The 19,450-nt window shown below is 57.3% G+C and overlaps 1 protein-coding gene across 1 annotated transcript; it reads left to right on the top strand.

Moving 5' to 3' along the window:
* The first annotated feature begins 2,467 nt into the window (after positions 1-2,467).
* Positions 2,468-17,055, top strand: MYLK2 (myosin light chain kinase 2). Its single transcript, XM_053671016.1, has 14 exons — positions 2,468-2,538; positions 2,636-2,735; positions 3,203-3,259; positions 4,388-4,769; positions 5,587-5,888; positions 7,371-7,476; positions 8,064-8,157; positions 10,379-10,488; positions 10,570-10,711; positions 13,875-13,945; positions 14,070-14,198; positions 14,755-14,907; positions 15,039-15,171; positions 16,109-17,055. The coding sequence occupies exons 2-14, from the start codon at positions 2,684-2,686 to the stop codon at positions 16,187-16,189; spliced, it is 1,812 nt and encodes a 603-aa protein (XP_053526991.1). The 5' UTR covers positions 2,468-2,538; positions 2,636-2,683; the 3' UTR covers positions 16,190-17,055.
* Positions 17,056-19,450: the final 2,395 nt, after the last annotated feature.

Raw genomic sequence — 19,450 nt, forward strand, 5'->3', positions numbered from 1 at the left:
GCTGATAAAGAGAGGATGCCAGCAAGGGCTGCCCCCGAGTAAACCGCAAACCCGGCCCAGGCCCAGGCCCACGCCGCTCACCCCTCCGACTCTGACTGGCAAGTACACTTTGTGCTGGGAACACGTGTGAACATCACACCGCCTCTGACCTCTAGGGGCTCCCAGGCAGTGTCCACAGTGGGATCAGCCGGGTTGAAGGAGGCCAGAGGGGGGAGGTCTGGCATGACCAGCCGAACTAGAACCTGCTATGGGGATGACCCGAGGGAGGCCTAGGGGCTCCTGATAACAGGCCCAGAGAGGAAGTGTTTCAACCATCGGCTGCTGAGACCCCAGTGGGGAGAGTGGAGCAAGGCACAGGCTGGGAAATTTTAGGGAAATTTTACAGAAGAGAGAGAACTTCGGGTTGTGAAGAAGGACATTTCTGTCTGAACTCCTCATGGAGCGACTTGGAACAAACTGCTCAGATTTTATTTATTTATTTTTAGAGAGAGGGGAAGGGAAAGAAAGAGGGAGAGAAACACCAATGTGTGGTTGCCTCTCACGCCCCCAACCAGGGACCTGGCCGGCAACCCAGGCATGTGCCCTGACTGGGAATCGAACTCACGACCCTTGGTCCACAGGCCGGCGCTCAAGCCACTGAGCCACACCAGCCAGGGCGAGTTGCTCACTCTTTGGATCCTGCCTGTCTTCACCTAGGAAATAAGATGAAGGCTCCCCAGCCTTTAAGACAATGTGGATAAAGCTAATCAAAGCAGCACTCAGAAAAGTAGGAGCCCCCTTCCCGTCCCAGCTCGGCCCCTGTCAAACCAAACAGCTTTGGGTTAGTCACCTAACCCCGTGCCTCAGTTTCCCCATCTGTCGTCAGGCCTACCTTGCCAGGTTGTTCTGAAGATCACGTGAGTGAATCAACACAAGAGCACTTGGAACCGGGCCTGGCACACGTGGCGAGTACAAGGCGGGCACCAGCTATGACTTCCGCTTTCTAGAAAAGGCAGGCTGCGGGGCGGACCTCGTGGAGAGACATGGAGGCGGTCAGACGCGCGGTGCCGGGAGGAGCAAAGCGGTCAGGAAGGAGGAAGGAGCCCCAGCTCCGGGTGTTCTCGCCCGTCCCGCCCTCTTCTCACTCGTGTGCTGTCCACGCAGTCCACGGTCAGAGCGAAGGTGAAAGGCATTCCTCTCCCTCCCACCCGGCCCATTGTTGGCTTTTGCTGCCAAAACCATTGTTAGGCGCACAGAGTGAAAATGTGTATGTCATTACATACATGATTTCGTTAAATATTATATATTTTACTCCCTGGCCCCCAATGATAGCTTTTTCTGAATATTTTTCTGTGCCCGGCTTTGTTTCTTTTTTTTTTTTTTTTTTTTTTTTTGGTGGATAGAATATCTCAAGTTGTAGTCAAAGTTTTATTTATTTTTATTTTTATTTTTATTTTTTATTTTATTTGGTTACTTTTCAAGTACATTTTTTTCTCTCCCCCCCCCGCCCGGTCTCCCCCTCCCTCCCACTCCCCCCCCCAGTCCTCATCTCTGTGTCATTCATACTTGTTCCTCAAACCGGCTTTGTTTCTTTTTCTGCTTTGGAGATTGTTTCCTATCAGTTCATTCACAGATTCCTCACTCTCCTTTACAGCTGAGACGTAGTTTCCCATTGCTTAGACGTGGTGTCCTCACGGCATTTCCCCTGCTACCCCACCCCATCTTGGTCTGAACACCTCAGGCTGGAGTGGCCCCTGAGGGCACCCCTTCCGTGGAAGACCCTTGGAAAAGACTGTCTATCAACCCCCTCCTTCCAGGCAAGCCATTGGCAAGACTGGGGGCAGCTGGGGGTGGGGGTCCTGAGCTCTGACCATCTCTCACAGCCACTTGGGACAACTTCCACCTCCCCAGGAGACCAAGGAAAAAAGACATTTTCCAAAGAGAAGGCTTTCAGGCCCGTGGGGATGCTGAGCAAGTGCCCCTGCGACAATTTCTTACCCAGAGATGCTCCGAGTAGGTCTGACTGCCAGGGGCGGGGCTCGTGGGCACAGAGCTGGGTGCTGGGGTCAGGGTGATTATTCTGGGCTGGTGTGGCTCTAACAAGGTTCTGGGGTACGTGAAGGACCTCAGGCACTCAGGCTAGAGCCAGGGCCTGGCCTGGGCGGAGTGTTGCTCTTCAGCCCTGCCTGAGATCCCTCTTCCTCCAGGCTCCTGTTCCTGATCCAGTTCAGGCCAAAGCCTGAGAGAAAGTTGCTCCCCTGGGGCCCCAGGTACCCCCTCCTTTTTCTCTTCCTGCCTGTTCCAACACTACTCTCCCCCCAGTCCGTCCGTGGGAAGAATGCTGTGTCCTCTGAATGGGGGCCAAGAGTGACAGGTGGTGGCAGTCCGAGCTGCATGGCCCCTGGTGTAAGAGATCCTCTCCTCCGTCCCCGCCTCCCCTGTGGGTGCCCCTGCCTCTGTCTCTGCCCACCCGGCCCAGTCCCTTACAACAGCCCCAGGACCGCTCCGGGGAAGCCGCTGCACAACAGACAGCCACCAGGTTGCCCCTCTCTGCTTCAGGTACCTCTCTGCCCTCAGTCAGCTGGCCCTGGCTTCCTCTCGACCTGACAAGAGGAGGAATCTGACAGCCTGATATACCTCATGCTTCTTTCTGCAGCTAGCAAGAGTTGAGTTAAACAAGCAGAAGCATACGCCTCCCTACCTCATGGCGACAGAAAACGGAGCAGTTGAGCCGGGAATCCAAAGCTCATCAACAGGTGCCAAGCTGGGCCAGGAGACGGGGGGGAGGAGGTCGGGTGTTTAAATCCAGGTTGGGGCTGGTTCCTCAGGGGTAGTTTTGTGCTCTAGCCGCCTCGTATGGCACATGGGGGACTCAGAAGTCAGAATTCTGTCTGGGTAGGACTGGGCTAAATCAAGAGCCTACGTGAATTCCTTCCCAGAGAGACTAGGAAAATGTAAAGCTCCCACGGACAGCACCTAAACACAGGGTAAGAGATGGTGGGGCACCCAGGCCCACCAGGGACCAGAAGCCCCGAACAGGCCTCTGCGATCCCCGCCGCCCACCTCTAGAGCCCATCGAGTGGCTCCAGAGGCTCCGTGGGACCAGCATTTGCAAACTGTTGCCTTGGTGGGGACCTGGACCCAGAGCTGGTCTCTGGCCAGTGCAGCTGGGAAAAGAAGGGGCGGAGGGTGAATCCTGATGGGTGTCTCACCTCCTCTACAGATAAGACACCTCAAGGTGCAGCAGGAGAAGGACCCCTGGCTACAGAGAAAGACCCTGGCCTCCCAGAACTGAAGAAGGAGCCTGGCCCTTCAGATCCAAATAATGAACCTAGTCCCCCAGATCCAAAGAAGGAACCTAATCCCCCAGACCCAAAAAAGCAGCCTGGCCCCCCAGACCCAAAGGACAAACCTGGTTCCCCAGATCCAAACAAGGAACCTGGCCCCCTAGGTCCAAAGAAAAAACCTGGCCTCCCAAAATCAAAGAAGGAATCTGGCCCCCCAGACCCAAAGGACAAACCTGGTTCCCCAGATTCAAAGAAGGAATCTGGCCCCCCAGACTCAAAGGACAAACCTGGTCCCCCAGATTCAAAGAAGGAACCTGGTCCCCCAGACTCAAAGAAAGAACCTGGTCCCCCAGACTCAAAGAAAGAACCTGGTCCCCCAGACTCAAAGAAAGAACCTGGTCCCCCAGACTCAAAGAAAGAACCTGGCCCCCCAGACTCAAAGAAAGAACCTGGCCCCCCAGACTCAAAGAAGGAATCTGGCCCCCCAGACTCAAAGGACAAACCTGGTCCCCCAGATTCAAAGAAGGAATCTGGCCCCCCGGACTCAAAGAAAGAACCTGGTCCCCCAGACTCAAAGAAAGAATCTGGCCCCCCAGACTCAAAGAAAGAACCTGGTCCCCCAGATTCAAAGAAAGAACCTGGTCCCCCAGACTCAAAGAAAGAATCTGGCCCCCCAGACTCAAAGAAAGAACCTGGCCCCCCAGACTCAAAGAAAGAATCTGGCCCCCCAGACTCAAAGAAAGAACCTGGTCCCCCAGACTCAAAGAAAGAACCTGGTCCCCCAGACTCAAAGAAAGAATCTGCCCCCCCAGACTCAAAGAAAGAACCTGGCCCCCCAGACTCAAAGAAAGAACCTGGCCCCCCAGACTCAAAGAAAGAACCTGGTCCCCCAGATTCAAAGAAGGAATCTGGCCCCCCAGACCCAAAGGACAAACCTGGTCCCCCAGATCCAAACAATGAACCTGGCCACCTAGGTCCAAAGAAAGAACCTGGTCCCCCAGACCCAGAGAAGGAAACTGGCTCCCCAGACCCAAAAAAGCAACCTGGCCCCCCAGATCCAAAGAAGAAAACTGGCCTCCCAAAATCAAAGAAGGAAACTGGCCCCCCAGATCCAAAGAAAGAACCTGGCCACCCAGACCCAGAGAAAGAACCTGGTCCACCCACCCTGAAGAAAGGTGCCAAAGTCCCTGCCTCAGAGAAAGGGGATGACGCCCTGGTCCACCCCTCAGCTGGCAGCCAGGGCCCCAAGGGAGAAGGCGACTTGGGTGAGTGTCCTGCGGAAGGCAGTGTGGGGCAGCCGGCGGCCCTGCCCCAGCAGACCCAGACTCCAGAAGTGGGGGCCGGTGTCAAGAAGCCCAACAAGGACGACAATCAGGGGACCTCAGGCAGCCAGGGTCCCGGAGAGCCCAAGGCAGGAAAGAAGGCGGCAGAGGACCACGCAGAGGCCGGGAGGGGCTTACCCTCCTTTTCACACAGCCCCAGCTGCCCTGCCGTCCTCTCCAGGTGAACGCCCCCTGCCTGGGAGCGGGGAAGGGTCCTGGGCTCTGTCCCCGGGGGTCACACTGAGCTCCTCTGTCCTGAGGATCACTGGGTCCCCCCACGGTGGAGCTGAGACTTCAAGAGGAAAGGATAATCCCTCTTCTTAGTATAATTATCAGTATAACGTGGAAAGATAACTAATAACAGACTGGTAGGTCCTTACTAATACTTTCATAACTTACTAATGCTTTTTTATAATAAAGTGTCAGTTTTATGATGCAATCAATTACACTTACTTACCTGAATGTTAATTATATTAATGAGATCATTAACGATGTATTGTAAACCACAATAATAACACCATATCAATTTAAATTTTATATTAATATCAATTGTATTGCCACAGTTTTTATGAATCAAGAGCTATGTAATCTCCCTAATTATATCCACATAGTGATTAACTATATCAACAATCTCATTAATAGTTATTAATGATCTATTAGCGTGTTGATAGTCAAGATAATGATTGAAGTCATTTATGATCGTATATTTTTTAATTATTTTAATTATTGTTCAAGTACAGTTTTCTGTTTTTTACTCTCATCCCAGCCCACCCCCCCAAAAAACAATACTAAGTCCTTTTTTTACGATAATATTAACATCCCTTAATTTTGTATAAAGTGAATTTGGATGCATTACCCCACGCATCGGGGGCCGGGGAAGGGGCAGGGTTACCTTAGCTTCAGGGCCCAGACAAGGCTTCAGAAGGAGGAGGCCGTGCCTGAGGCCACCGTGGGGCTGTGGCTGCTAAGGGCATCACCTCTGTGTTCTCGCCTTCTAGCTCTGAGAAGCTGCTGGCTGAGAAGCCCCCAAATGAGGCGGCGGAGCTCATCTTTGAAGGGGTGCCCGTAACCCCCGGCCCCACAGACCCCGAACCCGCCAAGGAAGCAGAAGAAGGCAAGAACATCCTGGGAGGCGGCCAGGAGGAAGCAGGAGAAAAGGCTTCGGGCCAGGCTGGCCAGGCCAAGGTGCAAGGGGACACCTCAAGGGGGATCCAGTTCCAGGCTGTGTCCCCGGAGAGCTCGGAGGTGGGGCAGGCCCTCTGTCCCACAGCCAGGGAGGAGGACTGCTTCCAGATTTTGGGTAGGCCAGGGGCAGGCATGGGCTGGGGCTGCCTGTGAGCCAGGGAGGAGGGAAGGGGGTTCCCCAAGTCTCCTTAATTTAGAGTACTGAACCGCTCTGAGCCACGTCTCACCCAGGCTGATTTATCTAAGTGCCACACGGCTCCGGAAAGCAGTGGTTTCTAGTCCCTTTTGATTGATGGGGAAATGGAGTAAGTACTGCAAAATTCATAGCTGCTGTCAGGATGACCTGACTCCAGAGATCACTTTTGCTTTCTTTTACTTTGGCTAAAATGGGACTTTGAAGAAACCCAAGCATATTATTGGTGCAATACCAACTCTCTGGACAGTGGCATCTTAAGTCAGTAGTAGAACTAAAATGCCAGGCTTTGGTAGTTAAACTACATCCTGGATGGGGTGGGAAGCGTCATGGGAGCTACAGAGGATTCGTGAGCTGAGGAGCACTGGTTTCTGTGTGGAAGCATTGACCAAGGAAGCTGGGCACGTGAGACGGGGCACGACCGTGGCATGGATTAACTAATCCTCAGACTCAGAGCGGGTGGTTTATTCAGCAGGCAGCAGGGAGCCTCTGAGCATGCGTGAGTTTGGCGAGTAGGTGAATAGGCCTGGGCAAAGGTGCGGCAAGGCTGGGGGTGGGGTGAGATGGGGTCAGGAGAGCCCAGAGTGTCCTGACACCCCCGCTCCGGGCCAAGGTGCCCTGGGAGACCCGCCAGCCTGCCTGGTGAGCGGCACAGTGCCACCCAGACAGGGTGGGAGGGCCTGGCGGCTGGGCGGCAGCCAGGAGTCCTGCCTCCTTCTCCGAGCAGTGCCCGAACCTCCGCCCCGCCCCGCCCTGAAATCACATCCTCAGGGTGACGGGACCTGAACAACCTCCAAGGGCCGTCTGATTTATCACCGGCCTGGCTTGCCTGCCGCCTCTAGCTATTTATAAGGTTTCCGTTCCCTACGATTCAGCCTGTCGGCCTCCAGGGCCCCGTTCCCTGTGGTTGTCACTAGATGGCAGCCTCTCCCTACCAAACTCCGTCCCTGCTTCCTCCCGCCCAGCTCCCGCCCAGCTCCCTCACGCTCACCCTTGTCCGCTGGGCCCTCCGCAGGCCAGTTTGTGGTGACATCTGAGGGGATGGTAGGCGCGTCTCATCACCAACCCCATCAGACACAGTGACCCCTAGCTGGCACCTCGCCACTGTAGCTGTTCTTTCAAGGGAAGTATCGACAGCTGGGGAGGGTGTGAGTGGCGTAACCAGCCACCTCCATTTCTGTGCGGGGAGAGGCTGAGCCTCCCTCCGTCAGAGGCATTGCGCATATTGGTGGCAGAGCTGGAATTGGAAACTGGGCCCCCAGGCCCCTGTCCCCAAGCCAAGCTGTTCCGTGGGTATTGCTCAGTGAACTTCCCTGGAAGGGCCGGGGCCAGGGGGGAGGGGGTGGTACCAGGGTGGACCCTCAGCAGTCCCTGGCACTGACTGATGGCTCTGCTCTGCTGCAGATGATTGCCCACCACCCCCGGCCCCCTTCTCCCACCGTGTTGTGGAGCTGAGGACAGGGAATGTCAACAGTGAATTCATCATGAACTCCAAGGAGGCGCTGGGCGGGTGAGCTCTGGGCCCCTGAGCCCCTGCAGAGCATTGAGCCCCTTGGGGCTTCACGTCTTCCCTGTGGGAGACCCCTCCACACCCCACTGGCCGTGACCCACGTGGACACAATTGCTTCTAGTGGCTGCACCTATCATGCGCCAGCTGTCCTGTTGCTGATGTCTAATGATGTCACCATCACTCACACAGACACCTCCTGAGTCATTCGGTATTTTCTACAGAGAGCATGCAGTGCTTTCCTGTCTGCCTCGGTCGCAGGAGCCACACCGACTGTCCCACGGTCATTCCTGCCTTGTAGAGAACACCAAAGGGCTCCTCCTCTGGGGCCCAGAGCCCCGGGCCCCTACCTGCCACAAGCCTGTGACCTGTCACGTCTGGGGCCACCCTTTAGATCGGGCTGCCCTTCCCGTGTCCTCAGTTTCTGTAGTTCAGCCATTGTCCCCACAGTAGAGATTCAGGAGGAAGTCAGGGCTAGCTGGGGCGACTGTCCCCATCTCGTGGTGGGGATCCAGATGGGCACAGAGCTCAGAACTCCCTCAGCCCTTGTCCCTGGGAACCCCCTCACTCCTGACCTTTTTTCTGTCCAGTGGCAAGTTTGGAGCGGTCTGTACCTGCACAGAGAAGGCCACAGGCCTCAAGTTGGCAGCCAAGGTCATCAAGAAACAGACACCCAAAGACAAGGTAGTAAGGGGTGGAGGCTTGCTATGTGAAAGGCAGGGGGGAGTCTTGGAGTAGGGGGGCCTCTCGCCTTCCTCTACCCGTGTGTCTGTCTAGATGGACAGACAGATAGCCCTGCCACTGGGGCCTGATGCCCCTAAGTGTGAACCAGACACCTCCATTAGTGAACTTATCCCAGGACTTCCCTTTCTGGGCACGGGACAGTCATGCCCTCTGCTCTGTTCCAGTCCACAAATGCTGATATGTGCCCAGGCTCTGGGCCAGTCCCTGTGCAGGGCACCATGGGTCCGGAAGTGGAGCAAATGTGGTCCCCGTCCACAGGGACCACCAGGGGTAATAGGCCTGGTCTAGATCTCTGCCTACAGGACCCAGCTCAGGCCCGGTTCAGTGGAGGCTGAGAGCTGAGCTTGGGAAGGAAGGAAGGAAGGAAGGAAGGAAGGAAGGAAGGAAGGAAGGAAGGAAGGAAGGAAGGAAGGAAGGAAGGAAGGAAGGAGGGAAGGAGGGGAGGACGGGAGCGGCTCACACAGAGTGAGGGAGTCGCGGCTGGGGTGAGGAGGTGATGAGGACCCAGCCACCTGGTGAGGTAAGAGCTGTAATTGGGCAAAGCTAGGCCAGGGCAGGCGTGGTGAGGAGGGGCTCCTGTTTCAGCCTGTGGAGTCAGTGAAGCTTCCTGGACTGGCTGTCTCCTTAACGAAGACTATGAGGAAGGAGGGACCGTGGGAGGAGAGGCCTGAGTGCTGGAAATAGCAGGTGACTGCTGGGGAGCCTGGAGTCAAGGCAGGAGGAGCAGGGAGTGAGGTTACGGGCATTCCAGGAGGAGAGCACAGCCTGCAGAGGCTGGAGCCTGGGGTGAGTACGAGAAGCAGCGCTGAGTGCCGCAGCCCTGAACTCCCTGTCTGGCTCTCCACACCATTGGAAGGCACGTGTTTTCTTCGTGACCTTGTCTCTTCCCCTTGACGGGCCTGGGTCCCTGTCACTGACTGCTGGGTCCCCAGGCCTCTATTCTGGACCCGGCTCAGCATAGATGCTCAGTCCATACGTGCTGAAGAATTGAAGGAAACTATTGATTAATTAATTATCCAGCTATTTTTTCCCATGCCATTCACCGTGTGAGGGAAACGGCAGTGAACTAAGCAAGTCCCTGCCCTTACGGGTTGCCATGCTGGAGAGGAGGAACAGACAGCTGGAAAGCAGAGTGCTGCGGAAAGCCCAGACTGAGAAGGGCCAGGGGAGAAAATGAAGGCAGAGAAGAGACAGGGCGTGTGCAGCCGATTCAGGTGGGCGAGGTTAGGCCACTCTGAGGGATGAGTGCACGTAAGATGAGCTATGAGAGATGGAATGGGAAATAAGGGAGGTGAAGCAATTTGGGCGGTGACACGATGTTCTGGGGGGGCCGCAGTGCAGGGGGAGGTCTGATTTGTAGTGTCCGCCGATTTCCGTGGTGTAAATAGTTCTACCGTAGCTGATTTCAAACTACCAATGTGACAACTGGCTTGAGAGCTTCCTCAGAGTCACAAGTGATGGTGGCGTAGGCTAGGAAGGCAGTGGTGGGGGAGGTGAGAAATTCCTGGATTTGAAATCGAGCGTGAACGTACAGTCTGAAGATTTAGTGAAGGATTGGATGTGGGCTGTGAGGAAGCAAGATTAAGAGAAGACTCTGGAATAGCTCCTAATGTTTAGTCCTGCACACCTGGGCGAAGAGTGCGGTCGTATTGCTAATGCACAAGCTGAGGGCAGCCCAGTTGTGGGGCAGGGCTGATATCAAGGGCTTACTTCTGGATGTGATAGGTTGGAGATGCCTAGTGGACATCCAGGGGAAATGGCAGCCGGGCAGCTGGAGACACGGGTCCGCTGAGTTCACAGGGGGGCTCAGGTGGAGGTGTCTATGTGAGAGCTAGAACACTTGGGTGGGATTATCTAGTCGTGGGCCTGAGGAGAATGCCCAGGGAGAAAGTGCAGGGAGGGGAGGGATGAGCTGGGAGGACTGAGCCTTCGGGATGCCAGTATTTGGTCAGGAGAAGAACCCCAAAGGAACAGTGTCCCAGCAGGAAGGACTGGGGTTGGTGAGGACACAGGGTTGGGAGTGGGGAGACATGGGAGCCAAGCAGGCCAGCAAGAAGGCTGGGCAGTGGTCCAGGCAAGGTCTGGTCAGGGCACAGGTATGGACAGTAAGGGCAGGGAGTGATGACTCATGGGTAGTACCCCCGACTTCCTTGGTCCCCAGGAAATGGTGAAGCTCGAGATTGAGGTTATGAACCAGCTGAACCACCGCAATCTGATCCAGCTGTACGCAGCCATTGAGACGCCACACGACATCGTCCTGTTCTTGGAGTAGTGAGTGCCAGCAGTGGGGGCAGGGGTCGGGTGGGGAGCCAGAGGCCCGGGAGCAGCCTGTAGAGGGGTCTGTGCACGCAGCATCGAGGGCGGCGAGCTCTTCGAGAGGATTGTGGATGAGGACTATCAGCTGACCGAGGTGGATACCATGGTGTTTGTCAGGCAGATCTGCGACGGGATCCTCTTCATGCATAAGATGCGGGTTCTGCACCTGGACCTCAAGGTACTGGGGCTGGGGCCTCCTGGGAGGGGCCAGGAACAGCGTCCGACCCCTGGAAACCAGTGCTGCAACCATGCTCCCGCCCTGTCTTCTCCTCTTCCATCCATCCTTCCACCCGTAGACTGAAAAAGGGTTCATTGGGCACTTACTAAGTACCAGGAGTGGAGAATAAGACAGAAAACAAAGACTTGGTCCTCGCTCTTTGGAGCTTCTAGTCTGATTCTAGGTACTTGTCAAAAGTGTCTTTCGCAGCCCTGTGGACGCCAAGCTCAGCGCCTCCCACAGGACTCACTAATGGGTGTTGCAAAGCACCTCCCTCCATGCTGGGCCCTGAGAGACACGGCATGTGCCTGCTTATTTACTCAATAAGTATTTGTCGAGGGCCTGCTCCATGGCCAGGTAGTGTTCTCGCTGGTGGAAATCCAGCAGTGAACCAAACAGATCAAAATGCCTGCCCTTATGAAGCTTCCATTCTAGAAGGGGGGTCAGAAAAATGAATCAGTAAGTATAATGTCCGTGCAGCAGTGCACAGAGTAGAAGCCAACAAAAATGTTTATGAAAGAATAGTCACATCCCCCTTCCTGCCTTGCTCGGCACCTTGCACAGCAGGTTAGGAGCAGCAATAGATTTTACGGTCAACTGGTAGTGGCTCCCCGGAGCTGAGTGACCATGGCCATGGGGCAGAGCAGGCAGGAGCAACACGGGCGCCAGCCAGTCCCCGTTCTTACAGCAGGTGTTAGTGTTTGTAGGGTAAGTGGCCAGGGGAGCTGGGGTGGAATACGCACTCCAAGGTGGGTTACACACATCAGCAAGGGGGACAGTACTTGCACGTTCATTTGATAAACACATGCTGAGCACCCGCTAGTGTGCTGCTGTGCCCCGCGTGAGACGTGGGCATTACCGTAGGGATGAGGAAGGAGCCTGCAGGCTCGTGGGGGAAACAGACATCCATAAAATAGTGACCAAATAAATAGATCATTTAGCACCATCAAAAGCATTATGAAAAAGCCCACGAGTAATGGGGAGATGGGCAAGGTGAAGTCCCAGAAGTAGGTAAAGGCCCGAGCATTTGAGGTCTGGAGCAGGCCGGGGAGCTGCTGCTGGGGTCAGCTCCGCCCATCCCATCATTAGGGGTCAGCTGCATGCCCCTGCCAGCCAGGTGCCTGTCTCTCCCACCAGCCCATTGGGTCAGCTGTCCTGTTATCATCCCCACTGAGAAGGGAGGAAGAAAGGACATAAGGAGATGGATTTCGATGGGCCAACATGGCAAAAGGAATTTAGGAGGCTGTTGAATTAAGCCAAGAGAGAGGTGGTGGGGCTGGAGCGAGTGGCAGTGAGAGATGGGAAGTAGCCAGATGAGGGGTGCGATCTGAGAATAGAGCCGTTTGGATTTGCTGGTGGTTTGGTGGCGGTGGGGGAGGGGAGGGGAGGAACGAGTAAGGGTGACCCCTGGATTTCCAGACGGCACCCTGTCATTGAAGGCTTGCTGTTCCCCAGGGAAAGCCAATTTCTTTGGGGTGGAACAGGGTCCCCAAGGAAAATGCCCCAGGAAGAAACTCACCTTTAAGCCTCTGTATCTCAAAATGGGCTTCTTTTGGAATAACAAAACTTTTTTATTAAAAAAAGAATGGCTTCACGTTCCAGTAAGTTGGGTGAATCATTTTCCAGGCCCAGGCTTCTCAGAAAGTCGCACATTTTCCAAAAGGAGGTCTAGTTCCCGCTCGTTTCCCCGGCTGATTGTACCTGGGACCTTTCTTTTCCTTCCCTGTCTTGGTGGGACACCAGGTCCAGCCATTAGAGTCACTGGTGTCCTGCTCTAATGCAGGCAGCGGTGGGCAAAGGGCCCTCAGGAAGTGTGTCATTAGGGGCCGACAGTCAAGTGACCACAAAGCCCAGATGAATAACAGAACCGGGTTAAAGGGCCAGTCCGGAGGGGGAGGCCCCCAGGGAACAGGAGGCCTTTCCCGGCTCCGAGGTCAGGGGCCGCTCAGCCAAGTGCGTGGTTCTGTGGCTTTCGCTGTTTCAGGAGGTGCTGAAAATTAGGAAATCGGGATATTTTTGTGCAAAATCTCCTGCCTTATCATCATGGAGAACTACTTAACATATTTCTGCCCTGTATATAACCTCAGGTTCATCCTGTGTCCTTGTGTTATGTGAAGAGGAGATGCAGACCCAGAATGGGGAGGGACTAACCTTGAAGTAGCTTCCTTCACGTGCTCATCTGGGCCTGGAGCATAGGATTCTGGGAGCCATGGCTGAGCCCCTAAGGGCGTCTTTGTTGACTCTGAGGATGGGGAGCAAGGGGCCCGGAGAGCACCATCCTTGCCCTGGAAGAACCGACCCTCCGGCATTCTGTCGGCCGGCCCCCACCCTGCAGAGCGCACTGGGGGTCTGCAGAGCGCACTGGGGGTCTGCAGAGTGCACTGGGGGTCGCTGTTGGCTGGCGGCGGAAAGAGTGATATCCAGAGATCGGCGCTGGGGCAGACAGTCCTGGGGTCAAGCCCTGGCTCTGTCACTTACTCGTTGGGTGACTGTGGCCAAATCACGTCTGCGTCCAAGCCTCTTTTTCTCAACTGTGAAATGGGGGTGCAAAGTGAAAGGCTCTGTCTCACAGAGTGTTTGGGAGGACCGGCGAGCTAACATGTGGAAAGTGACAGACCCGGGGCCTGACATTTTGTCGGTGGTGTCGTCACCGACAAAACGGGGAGACAAGAATAGCACATCTTAGAGTATGCCGGGAGCCCCTCTGTGCCCGAGAGGCTTCCTCTGGGGGCCCTGAGCTGGTGGGCTCTTCCCGTGGTCTCGGGGCCTCCGAATGCCCGTTGCTGGCCCTGAACTAGCCTCTCACCGGGCACAGCTCGGCCCTGCAGGCCCCCGTCACTCCACCCTCAGACCCGCTACAACGCTGTTGTTCTTTCATGGCCTTCCGTGAAGGAAAACACCACCGCGCCCATCGGGAAGCCTTGGGCTGCGAGGCCTCAGCTGAGTCCCTCTCGGGCCCTCGGGTTCTACATCTGTGCCTGGAGCAAGTGGGCCTGGGGGTCTGGGACGGGCTGCCAATTCTGGCAGCTTGGGCTTCTGGCTGGACCTGGGGCTTAGGTGGCCCTGGCTGGGGAGGGAGGGTGAGCCAGGTCAGAGGCCAATCCAGGCCACCCCTTCTCCTCAGCCGGAGAACATCCTGTGTGTCAACACCACGGGCCATTTGGTGAAGATCATTGACTTCGGCCTGGCACGGAGGTACCACCTGAGAGGGCGGGGAGGGCGGGGTGAGCCTCTGAGGAGGGCAGAGGGCAAAGGAGGGGCGGAGGGTGCCTGGGAATGGGCCGGGAGCTGTGCTCTGAGCGTTTGGTCTCACCCCCAGGTATAACCCCAACGAGAAGCTGAAGGTGAATTTTGGGACCCCAGAGTTCCTGTCACCTGAGGTGGTGAATTATGACCAAATCTCCGACAAGACAGACATGTGGAGTCTGGGGGTCATCACCTACATGCTGTGAGCCCCGCGGGAATACAGTGTTCCTGGGGTCGGGGTACCTGGGTGGGCAGCTGAGACCAAGACTGGCCTTGGGGTCCTGGTGAGGTGGTCCCACTGCCCCATCGACTCACTCATGGCTTTGCTGGGGGTTGGGAGTGCTAGGGAGTACTAGGAAAGAGAAACCTTATGCCCATTTTATAAATGGAGAAACCAAGGCCCCTAAAGGTATAGTGCCCCAGCCCAGGGCTCGGGGCAGCAGATCTCTGATGACCCCGGGTGGGGGCAGAGGGGCAGGGGGCCTTTCTTTGTGCACTCACCATTCCTCTTCTTCACTGTACCTTGGGAAGCTGGGATGATTATGCCCATTTTACAGATGAGAAGAGTGAGGCTCAGAGAGGGGAAGTGACTTGCCCAAGGTCACGCAGCCAGATTCAAATTCAGGTCTGTCCCACTTGAGAAGCTGGGGGTCTTTTCAGCACCTGGTGCTGCCTCCTAGGATCTCCCCCACCCCCCAGACCCTCAAAGGTGACTTTCTAATCTCACTTTCCTGTCCCCGGCTACCCCCTTTCTCCAGACTGAGTGGCCTCTCCCCCTTCCTGGGAGATGATGACACAGAGACCCTGAACAATGTTCTGTCTGGCAACTGGTACTTTGACGAGGAGACCTTCGAGGCTGTGTCAGATGAGGCCAAAGACTTTGTCTCCAACCTCATTGTCAAGGACCAGGGGTGAGGCTCACCACAGGACGTGGACCTGCTGTGTGCGTGCCGGCTGGGTGGGAACCGCTGGGAGGCCCGCTGGGCTCTGGGGCCGTGTGGGCTTGCCACCCACCCTCGCCGCGCTGCCCCCCCCCCCCCAGGGCCCGCATGAGCGCTGCCCAGTGCCTCGCCCACCCCTGGCTCAACAACCTGGCGGAGAAAGCCAAGCGCTGTAATCGACGCCTCAAGTCCCAGATCTTGCTTAAGAAATACCTCATGAAGAGACGCTGGAAGGTACTGCTGGGCTGGGGGTGGGGGGAGGGAGGGGCTGCCCGGCAGGAAGGGCTCCTGGCACAGGATCCCAGGCCCCACGAGCCCTGCCTTGGCAGGTTCTGTGGACCAGGCCTGGCCCTGTCTGGAAAACAGGGCTGGATTTTCTCTCTTTGTCCTGGGCTGGCTGCTGGCCCTCCACCCTGAGGAGGGGCGTCCATCTGGGGCTTGGGCTCAGGAAAAGGTCTCCGACCTCATCACAGGCTTCCTTCCTTCATTTTACAAATATTTACTGAGCCTCTACTACTTCTACACACCGGGGATACGCCCGTGGATAAAAGAGACAAGGGGTTCAGTCTTTGTGGATTTACTTTTGGGTGGGGGTGGGGTGGGCGATATAGTAAAAGGGTTAAGGAAAGGCCCTAGGAAAAATAAGGAGTCAGGGATGCCAGAGGAGAGGTCGCACTTCTAAGCAAGAGGTCAGGGAGGACTCCTTGAGAAGAAGAGTGTGAACGAAGACCTGAAAGGGCTGAGGGGTGAACAGTGTGGTAATAGGGGAAGAGTGTCCCTGGCAGAGGGAACAGCCAGTGCAAAGGCCCTGAGGTAGCCGTATGGTCGGGCGTGTGAGGAACAGGCAGGAAACCAGCATGGATGGACTAGAAAAGGACCAAGGGGGTGGGGTGGGGGAGGTGAGCTCAGAGAAAATCCGGAGGCGGGGTGTGGCGGGACTCACTGGCCTCAGCGAGGGGTTTATCTTTTACTTGGAGTGCCTCGAGCAGACCCACGGTCCGGCAGACCAATCTGTTGAATGAAGGAAGGACTCCTGTGGCCATGTTGAGTACCACACCCTCCCTGGCACCTGGCCCTCCTGCAGTAAAGGGGACCTCAGGAGGCACTCGGCTGTCCCATAGCTGTCCCCCTGCCCTGGTGCTGACTGGGGCCCCTCTCCCTCCTCCCCCAGAAAAACTTCATTGCTGTCAGTGCTGCCAATCGCTTCAAGAAGATCAGCAGCTCCGGGGCACTGATGGCTCTGGGGGTCTGACCCCAGGAGCGGCTGAGGCCTGGATGCAGCCGCACAGTGGCCAGGGCTGAGGCCACACAGCCCAGAAGGCCAGAGCAGACGGGCCAGACCCCAGGGCGGGCTGGCCAGGACAAGGCTGCACCAGGCTGGGAGGCTCGGGGCTCCCCGCGCCCCCACGTAGTGACTGCTTCCCCAATGACAGCCACTTCGGATATGGTCTGCATCCGTTCTGCTAACGCCTTCCCAGACGGGGCTCCAGCCCTTCAGCCGCAGCCCAGACGCCACGGGCCTGTCGACCCCTCCTTGGCTCCCTCCTCTTGGAACCACTGCCCTGCCCTGCTCAGCCCCTGCCCTGGGCATCCCTGGCCTGGGCTTGCTCCCAGCTGAAGTAGGAAGACTGGGGGACCCGGTGTAGGGGGCTCGTGTGGCTGTGGATGGGGACTCTTGGTGGGGCAGGAAGGCAACAAAGCCGGTTCCTGAGGCCCAGCTGCTGGAGAGACAGAGCGGGCTTTGTGAAAAAGGATCTTCATGCCCTGCCCGCCTTCCCACACCCGACAGATAAGGCCCGGCACACACCATCTGGCCAGGTCCGGCTCCCACCCACCTTCCTCGCCGACCACCAACACACAGGAACTCTGCGTGAGAGAGAGGACGCCGGCCCAGGCCTGGCGGAGGGGGCTGGGAGGGGCCCGGGGGACACAGGAGACCACCCTTGAGCTAGCTAGAGGGCCAGGCCGGCTCGACCCAGCCATTCTGGGCCCCCATGTCAGGGGTCACCCTTGGGCTTCAGCTGGTAGGATCAGCAGGCCCAAGGAGGAGTGGGAAGGCCGTGGGGGGCCCCCAGCCTGCTCTCAGCTTGCGCCTTGTAAATAAATGTACAGGTTGGACGTGGCCTCCTTCCTTGGCATTCACTTAGGGGAGGTCACGGACGACCCCCCCGTCCACTGACAACCGCCACGTGCCGGGCACCCTGAGGACACCCGTCAGTTCACAGTGTAGTGGTGGTCACCAGCACAGCCTCAGGAGCCAGCCTGCCCGGCGTGTGACGTGGGCAAGTGGCCTCCCCCTCTGGGCCTCAGTTTCCTCATCTGTGAGAGGGAGGTCAAGGCACCAGCTCACATTTATTGGGTGACTCCTGTGAGTCAGGTTTACGTTAGCTCGTGAATGTATATTGACTCACTCACTCTTCACAGGGGGGAAACTGAGGCTCATAGAAGGGAAGGAACTTGAAGACTATTCAACAAGTCAGACTCTGGACTTGAAGTGGACTCTTCGGTCTCCCAGAGCGGGGTCTGCTCCTGAGCCTACCCTGTATCTCACCAGAGTAAGGCCTGAGCAGAGAGCAGAGTCGTTGCCGGGCCTGCAGTGCTGGGGGTCTCTCAGGAGGCCTTGGGAGAGGGCTCTTCCCGGCGGGGCCACAGCCCACCTCGCCGTGGGCCTGCACTGCAGAGGAGGGGCTCCACCTGCTGGGAGTGGGGGAGTCGGAAGCGGGACTGCCTAAGCCGGGCAGCTGGTCCACCTGCTGGCTGGCTGCAGGGCGGGTGTCGTATCTGTCGATTCCAGCAGGAATCGCAGCCACAGCAGTTCACACGCATTGTGCTGGGTGTCGGACCAGGGCCGGTTCCGTGTTCAGAACCGCATCGGCTGCTCACAATGACGCTGCACGGTGGGCATTGTGCTGCGTCCATTTCTCAGACGGGAAAGCCAAACTTCAGGGAGGGTAAGTCACCTGCTCAGGGTCGTGCGGGGCAGAGGCAGGATTTGTACCCAGTGTAGACCCAGAGCCCACGCCCTGAGCTGCTATACTGCCTGCCTCCCGAGCACCTTGGACTTGCTCACAGACCATGACCGAGACCATGACTGTTCTTCCCCTCCCTCCCCTGCCTCTGTGGACCTTGTCCTGGTGGGGGAGGCCAGAGTCCACCAACACTGCTGGTGGGCCCAGCAGGTGGGTGCAGAGCCCCGCAGCAGCAGGTTCCCTGGGGGCAGGTGACTCTGGACTCAGAGCCTGGCAGGGTCCTGGCAGGGCCCCGGCGGGGCTGGGGAGCCTGGCTTGGGCTCGTGGGGGGAGACGTGTTTATGGAGAAGACCCCCCGTGGCCATGGACCCCTGCCCGCACGCCCGCCGGCCACCTGCCAGCTGGGCCGGGCCCCTGGTTTCCTCTGAGTTCCCTCAACCTTGCTGGTCCCCACCCAGGCTGAGCCTTGGCCACACAGCGCGATGATGAGGGATGAGTCACCCCTGTGGAGTCCGGGGTGGGGGGGCAGCAGGGAGGAGGAAATGAGGTCCAGTGAGAGCAGAGATCCAGGGCCTGGGTCCAGCTGGGGAAACCGAGGCCCAAACGAGGAAGCTTCCTCGGCGAGGACAGCGACAGCTGGGACTCGAACCCAGGACTCCTGACGCCCAGGACAGCCCTCTATTTCCTGCTTGACCTCAGCTCCACCCTCCTCTGCCATTCCCAGGGCCTCGGTGACAATCAGGATACAGGATGGGTGCTCATCCACCATATTTTACAGGCGAGGAAACAGATTGAGAGAGGAAAAGTGACCCGACCAAAGGCACAGCGTAAATTAATCCGTCCCGGGCAGGAAGCCCACCCGGAACCATGGGGCGGGGCTAATCCCATTCCCTCCCAGGAGCACTCCTTGGGAAACTCTTCTGGTTGATCAAGTGCCTCCTCTGGGCCTCCCTGCTCCCTGGAGGTAACGATATAGATGGGGGAATGGGGATTCGGAGAGATTTCGCTCCCTTCAGGGGCCACGGACAGGCCTAGGAAAATGCTGGGGAGGCAGCCCTCACACGGGGCTGAGTCTCTGCCCCATCGTCACCAGAGTTCGCGTCGCCCCCAGCCTGGGGGGTGGGGGGCGTGGAGCGTTTTCACCGTAGGACCCTCCCTGATGGACGGGGCGGGCCGTGGGCTGGTTTGGGGCTGCCGGCTGAGCCAGGGCCAGTGCCAAAGCTCTGGGTCTGAGGTTCTGCCGGTCCTGGGTGCCAGGCTATTGTCCCCCGCCCCTTGTTCGGTGTGCCCGGTCTGCCACGGCGCCTGGTTGTGGGCTCCTCCTGCTCGGGGCCCATGGCGATGCCGCGACCTTTCCTGCAAGGTGCGCTGTGTCTCGCAGGGCCAGAACCACGGGTTTCTTCTGCCCAGTGTCCTGGGCCCCCTCGGTGGGCTAAGAAGGGTTAACGGTCTCAGTGGGACAGCTCCTCCCGGTTGGTCCCAGCCCAGAGAGTGTTCCTCCAAGACTATTTCCTGCCTCTGGGCCTCGGCCAAGCCCACAGTGA

This window comes from Artibeus jamaicensis, unplaced genomic scaffold (genome assembly GCF_021234435.1).
Source record: "Artibeus jamaicensis isolate MK-2021 breed Jamaican fruit bat unplaced genomic scaffold, CSHL_Jam_final contig_685, whole genome shotgun sequence".
Classification (NCBI taxonomy): domain Eukaryota; kingdom Metazoa; phylum Chordata; class Mammalia; order Chiroptera; family Phyllostomidae; genus Artibeus; species Artibeus jamaicensis.